The sequence below is a fragment of the Pteropus vampyrus genome, unplaced genomic scaffold (genome assembly GCF_000151845.1).
Source record: "Pteropus vampyrus isolate Shadow unplaced genomic scaffold, Pvam_2.0 Scaffold46, whole genome shotgun sequence".
NCBI classification, from domain to species: domain Eukaryota; kingdom Metazoa; phylum Chordata; class Mammalia; order Chiroptera; family Pteropodidae; genus Pteropus; species Pteropus vampyrus.
In genome coordinates, this window is record NW_011888827.1 from 2,421,936 (window position 1) to 2,429,206 (window position 7,271).

At 43.5% G+C, this 7,271-nt stretch overlaps 1 protein-coding gene across 2 annotated transcripts in view; it reads left to right on the forward strand.

Annotated features, from left to right (window-relative positions):
* The first annotated feature begins 703 nt into the window (after positions 1-703).
* Positions 704-7,271, forward strand: part of CACUL1 (CDK2 associated cullin domain 1) — a 66,593-nt gene continuing 60,025 nt past the window's right edge. The window contains exon 1 of one of the 2 annotated variants that reach the window (XM_011359241.2): positions 704-1,401. In XM_011359241.2, the coding sequence (XP_011357543.1) occupies positions 1,041-1,401 (361 nt within the window). In that variant the 5' untranslated portion in view covers positions 704-1,040. The remainder of the gene's footprint in view (positions 1,402-7,271) is intronic. The other variant, XM_011359240.2, reaches the window with a different exon arrangement.

Below are 7,271 nucleotides of genomic sequence, written 5' to 3' on the forward strand. Positions count from 1 at the left end.
TCTCTTTTTTGCCTCTCAAGACACACATAATCCCAAATTTGTAGTCAGATTTGTGAAACAGTACACGTGGATTGGTATTTTTAAGTTTAAAATTTCTGGCCTTAGTGTGTGGAAGAGTTAAGGAGCTTTAAAAAAAAAAATCCATGAATATTTCGAATATATATATATATTTTTTTTACCCACACTGCTACGTTTCGCTTTTTATTCCCGGTTTTGAGAGTATGGGTGGTGTGGGCTGAGGCCCACTAGCAGTCCCACTAAGGGCCATCCAAGGCGGTCTCACACGTTTATAATGTGTGACCCGGGGCCTGTTGTGTGACCCGGGGCCTGTTGTGGTCCCCTGCCTCCGTCCTCAAGCCAAGGCCGGGCTGCGATGTCCTCTGAGGGGCGAAGGCCGGGTAAATAAGGTGAGCTCAAGCAAAGCACCATCCAAAGCTGGGTGGGTGTCACGACCGCCCACTAGGCTTTGCGTTCATCTTCAGAAGCCGGCCAGGCTCCCCGTCGTCCAGGCAACCAGATTGAGAACGCGCGTGCGCAGCCAAACTCTCTTATCACGTGAGGCCGGGACAGGGGCGGGGCCGAGGAACGCTCCTCTGGACTCGTCGCCCCTCCCTCCTCTTCGCGGGGTTGGCCGAGGCGGGGCGAACCTCTGCCCTATTGCGTGCGGGTGACTCACAGCTCCCGCCCCTTTTCGCTTGGCTTTCTCGCATTTCGTTCGTCGCACCACGTGCCCTCCTGGCCGCACCCCCAGCTGCCCTTTCCAACTGCCTGTTGGAAGCTGCTGTAAAATGTCGTGAAGGGCGCCGCCGCTTTACGGTTGCCTCTCCCAGACCGGAGCCCGGGAGCGCCCACCGCCGTCAATCCTGTCTCTAAGAGTCGGCCTGGCGGAGAGTGAGAGATCCGGTACACCGCTGCTCTCCCCGCTGCGCCTGTTCCGGCCCCCGGCGATGTGAGCTCGAGGAGGCTGCGGTGCCCCCTGGCCCGGGGTTGAGACGGACGGCAGGTGCCTGTGAGGCGGGCGGGTGCTGGGGGCCAGCAGGATGGAGGAAAGCATGGAAGAGGAGGAGGGGGGCAGCTACGAGGCGATGATGGACGACCAGAACCACAACAACTGGGAGGCCGCTGTGGACGGCTTCCGGCAGCCCCCGCCCCCCCCGCCACCCCGCTCGTCGATCCCAGCCCCTGCCCGAGAGCCTCCGGGGGGGCAGCTGTTGGCGGTGCCCGCGATCTCGGTGGACAGGAAAGGCCCCAAGGAGGGGCTCCCAATGGGGCCGCCGCCACCGCCGGAGGCCAATGGGGTGATCATGATGTTGAAGAGCTGCGACGCGGCCGTGGCCAAGGCGGTCCCCGCCCCCACCCCCAGCTCCACCATCAACATCAACACCTCCACCTCCAAGTTCTGTGAGTCCAGTCTTTCCCCAGCAGACTTGACTTTCCTCCTCCCCACCCGGACGCCGAATCCGCCCCTTTGGGTGCAGCCCCACTTCCTTTGTTTCCGGCCTGTCCCCCCCTCCCCCCCAGTTTGGTATCTGCGGCCAGCGCTGGAGCGGCCCTGGCTTCTTGTATTACCTGACCTAGAGAAGCAGCCTGGTACGCATACAGCCCTAAGTTCTCCAAGAGCGACCCTTATCACCACCGGCTGTCACTCAATCTTAAGAAGTTCTTTTCTTCTCCGTCTTATTCCTTAAAGTTTCACCCTCAAACGTGAGGGGGAAAATAAGGCATCCCGAGTTTCAATAGCGAGAGAGGCCTTCACTCTTTTTTGCAGCTAGAGAGAGAGAGAGAAGAAATCTAGCAACTTCTGTTTTTGTGCTTTTAGCCTGGCTGTGTTAAACAAGTCAGGAATTAGAAAGTTGACCTATATCTACACCTCGTTCTTTCTCTTCGGTATACACCTGCATCCTGATAGGCAGATGTATGAGATGCTACTTGAGTAAACTATTGCCGTGGGAACTGCGACGTTCGTTTTGAAGCTCATAATGTATAAAATTATTTTCAAAGCCTACACCTAAGAATAAGCCATTCAGCATGTGTCCAAATCCAAAATTCTGTTGCGTGTTGAACTTTATGTTGGTGATCTGCCTTAACACTCAATTGCAGGCAGAAAACTTTAAGACTAAAATCTGTTTGGTAATCTGAAACTGCCCCTAGCTAGGATGTATGCTTCCATAGCTAGGAAAAAAAAAAATGTGGCTTTGCTTTGAGTGGGCTTTTTTTTTTTTTGAGGGGGGCGGTGGAAATTGAGCGTCATAGCCAGATTTTTCTCTCCTATTAATAACTGCGAGTTTTGAATGGCATCTGGTAAAGCAACTGGAGATTTCTAGTTACTAATTTTATCCAGTTACACTTTTATCAAAGTATACCAGTAATTGTCCAATTAGCACTGCAGAGAAATGTTTGCTTTGATTCAGATATATAATTACAGCCTTACACATTTTGTGTGTGTGTAGGAACAGCATATAACCTCACTTACTTGCCTTCAAGATACTGCTTTAGTCAAAGATATTCATATGTAGGTATGGTTGGTAAGATTTGTATTTTATTTTTTTCTGTGTTACGCATACATGAGAATAATATTGTATAGTTTGTGTGTTGAAGTCTATGTGGTAAAACCAGACCTTGGACAGAGTAGTGGGGCAACCTATCTAAATGCTGAAGGAAGCTTGCTTTAGTGCTCAAACAATTCGTTTGAAGAGTTCAAGAATCTATAAACAGAAATCAGTAAAATTAGGAACAAAAAGATTTGCCAAACCAAAAAATTGTTCTTTGAAGATTAATAAGCTAGACAGACCTCTGATAAGATTGATCAAGAAGAAAAGACGCAAATAAAATAAGTGAAAAATGGGAAATAACTATAAGCATGAGATTAAAAAAATAATTTTATGAATTGCTGTGGATTAATAAATTTGAAAGCCTAGATGAAATGTTTAAATTCTTAGAAAACTATGAACTGTGAAAATTGGTGTCAGAAGAAATAGATAGTTTGAACTAATAAATATTTAATAAACTGAAATGGTACTTAAGGACCTCCCCTTTCAAAAATCTGGACCTGGATAATCTTATAAGTAAGTAACATTGAACTTTTAAATATTACTTAACTCCTTTTCACAAGTTTTTATGGGAAATAGAAAAAAAGAAGACACCAAACTCATTTTATGAGGTTAGTGAAACCTCGATTCTAAATCTAAATAAGGATAATATGAGAAAATTATAGATCTGTTTCACTTTCTAGCAAAGATATAAAGATCCTACACAATAAACTAGCTCATCAAATCCAACGGTATGTTGAAAGAATTACGATCCACAGAGTTTAAGAACATAAGCATGGTTTAACATTTATCAATGTAATTTATCCCATTAATAGGCAAAAGGAGAAAAATGATTATCTTGATACCATAAAATTATTCACCAAAATCCAGCACCTATATATGATGAACTCTTAGCAAGCTCAGAAGATAACTGTGTGAAAATCATAACCAAAATCCTACAGCAAATAATAATACATAATGGAGGAATTTTAGATATAGTCACTTTAAGCCCGGTGACAGTAAGGATGCCTCCATCATTAACATTGTTACTGTTTAACATGGTAAGAAAGGTCCTGGCTAACACTATAAAAGGAAAAAATGGGAAGTATAGGATAGGAAGGGAAACAATAAACTCATTATTTGCAGATAATATCACTTACCTAGAAGAACAATTAGAATCAAAATAGAAACTATTAGAACTAGTAAGAGTTTAGCAGGGCTACTGGATTTAAGATCAACTTACAAAAATTAATAGTATTACCCTGAACAAGCCCAATCCCGTCTGATCTCGGAAGCTAAGCAGGATCAGGCTTAGTACTTGGATGGGAGACCACCTAGGAAGACCAGGTGCTGTAGGCGTAAAAAATAAAAGTAAGGGATTGTAAACTGACGAGGTCCTTGAAATCTGTGAGGTCAACCAAGAGTTGCCTCGCCACCCCAGCCCCAAATTAATAGTATTTACTGTGCTAGCAATAACCAACTATTAAAGACAATCAAAAGTAAATATTGTATAAAATAATAGTAACAAAACTATAAAGTCTCTAGGAATTAATGCAAGAATACATAAAACTTAAGGAGCAAACTTTAAAACTTTAATAAGGAACTAGAAGAGGATCTGAATAAACGGAAAAACTTTTCTTGCTCTTGGGTTAAGAGTACCTATTATAAGAATGTCAGTTTTCTCCATTTTTAATCTATAAATTTAATTAAAATGCCATCAAAATTCCATTTGGTTTGTCTGAGAAACTCAATCACCTAAATCTAAAATTTATATGGCAGACAGGATAAAATTTGTCAAAACCTAAATCAGTCTTAGAGATTTGCTTTAATGGGGCTTGCCTTATCAGAAGTTAAGATACTATTTCAAGGCAGTAGCAATAAAAACTAGTATAAATGAAAGAACAAAAAAATAGACTGGGAGAACAAATCACAGAGCATAGACTTACCTGTATCTGTTCAGAACTTCAAGGTGGCATTGTAAATCACTGGAGGAAGGAGTCATGTTAGGGAGAGTTGCTCACTATATGTGAACAAGCCTAACACCATAAACAAGATGGACTCTGGATAAATTAAAGATCTAAATATGAAAGGAAAAATGGTAAAATTAATAGAAGAGAGGTGCTGTAGGTCTCAGGGACTGAGAAGGACTTCTTACAGCTTCACAAACTTATAAAGTGAAAAATTACATTGTATAAAAATCAAGGATTTTCATTCAGTGAAAGATGGATGAAAGAATGGGAGAACATATTTGCAGTGCCTAAAATTAACAAGGGATTAATATCTAGACAAAGGACTACACATCAATAAAAAGGGCAGCGACCCCTGTAGAAAAATAGGCAAAAGATATTAATAGATTACAACGTAGGAAGCGTAGAAAGATGTTTGAAATTATTAAATAATCAGAGACATGCAAATTAAAATAATCAATGTCTTCTCTCACCTGTTAGGTTAGCAAACATTAGAAAGCTGGATAGTACCAAGTGTGGGTGGGGAGATAGGATAGAGGATCTGCTTGATAGGACTAGCAGTGCAGTGGACCTGTAGGGTTTGAGATGCCCAAAGTCTCTGTAAACTAGATGATGAAAGCCAGCTGGAGTGTTGGTGTAGCCCTGCTCTATGATGGTGAAAGTGTACTTCTGGACTGTTGGATGAAAACAGCTCTGATTGTTTTCGGAATAGATTTTTAAAAAGCATTTGTTAGCCTGATGGATGCATACTAGGTCCTAGAGACTATGTGGATTTGTCCCTATAAAGAGACCATGTCTGGAACAGCACCTACAATGGTAGTCACCACTTGGTTTGATTTGCTATAATTTGTATTCTCTTAGACCTAGCTCCTCTGCTCTGGCCAAATAGGCTAATGAAATTGGAGTGCCGTAACAGTCACCATCCTGGTATCTTTCACGGCTTTGAAGTTGTTCCCCACAGGGATGTGCTTTGGGTTTATTATTTTGGTAGGAAGGGGCACATCCAGGGGACTTTCCTTGGCCCTGCCTACACGAATGAATAGTCCTTACTCCATAGTTCAGGGAGCCAGGATTAACTGTGCGTTCGGAAACTGGGAAATGCAGGATGGGCCCACTATGAGATGGATTGAAGCCAGAACACTACTTATCAGTGTGGCATCCACAGCTGATATGACTGGTTTACCACAGTGACATTCTGGTCCCTAAGGATTGCTGTCAGCTTAGAGCCAGTGTTGTGTAACTACTGAACAGCCTGAGTGAGTCTGCTTCCCAGATGTACTGTTCCCTAGATAAATAGCTGCGTACTCTATTGGAAAGGGCTGGGAAGAAGACCTCAGGTATGCTCTCAGGTATGCTCTTGGTGCAGTTTTGTAGCGTCTCCTCAGTGGAACCCATCCTCTCTTCTATTCCTGGAGCTCTGTGTCTGTAAACAGGCTCAGTCTGGATATTAAGTGAGGTGCCTACCATAACTCCATTGTGGTCACTTAAATCAGGCCTCTGTTAGCTATACCTGGAGTTTTTTTTTTCCTTCCCATTATACACATCAAATAATACCTTAATGTGTAATGCCTGTCTGTTTTCCTAAGGACACCATGGTTAGCCACCGCCAGAGATCCAAGCCGTTCTGATAATCAGTCTGGTCCTGCTGTTTGTTGTCCTAATCATGCCCATTTTATATCTGAGGATTAAATGTTTCTACTTATCCTTTATCACTCTAAGAATCCCACTATCCTGTTGGAATCAGGGCGCCCCTTTCAATGACAATATTGCCCATCTTTAACCCAGAACTACAAAGGACAGCCACCCCAACATTTTTCAAGGATGTTAGTGCATCCTTCACCCATATTTCTCAATTCCTTGGTGAAGGGTCTTCTCAGAGGACAGTTAGAGGAAGGGACGGAGTGAGAGAGAGGAAGGGACGGAGTGAGAGAGAGGAAGGGAAGGGAAGGGGAGAGAGAGACGCAGAGACAGAGAGAAAGTGTGTGTGTGTGTGTGTGTGTGTGTGTGTGTGTGTGAGTGTGAGTGTGTGAGTGTGTGAGTGTGTGATGATAAAAACATTCTAAAATTCCTGCCATAATAAGTCCGGATTCATTCCTCCTGCTAAGGAATTCCTGGTGTCCTGACCTCCTCCTCCTCCTTCCTGACTCTCTCTTCTTCATCTTCTCTCCCCTTGTCCATTTTCTTCTTTCTTCTCTACCTTTTCTTTTCTCCCTCCTCCGTTTATATTCAATAAAGTACCTACTTTAGGCATGTAGTTTGATGAATTTCGACTGGTGTAACTATTTGCTCTGGGATTTGGGCAAGCCACTGAAAGCTAGCCTATTACTGTTATTACTGGATGCTGGCAAAAGCTGGGAAACTCCTGGGTCAGAGAAAGAAATATGTTATTCATGGCACAGCAGATAGCATGAGAATCAGCTTATTTGCATAGGTTCCCCTTCCTCCAAGTCCTCCTGGGGTGACACAATATGGCCAAGATGGATGCTCCCTCAAGTGGGTTTGTGTTGGCAGCTGAAGAATGTTGAACTTGGGGAATCCACTACTTTTATAGAATCCGGTAAGCAAGCCTGCTCTTTGCCTGGGGGAAGACATTACCTCTTTTTTTAAGGTAACCAGCTGTAGAGGGGCCCAGGTTCAAGAGTGATTGGTTTGGTGCTTGCAGTCTTCACACACTGAACAAGACATGTAGGAGTGTGAGAGGCCCAAGTACTGTCCAGTAGTAACCACTACAACATCAAGAGATGCATTTTCACCATTAAAATACTTGTCGCGCTTC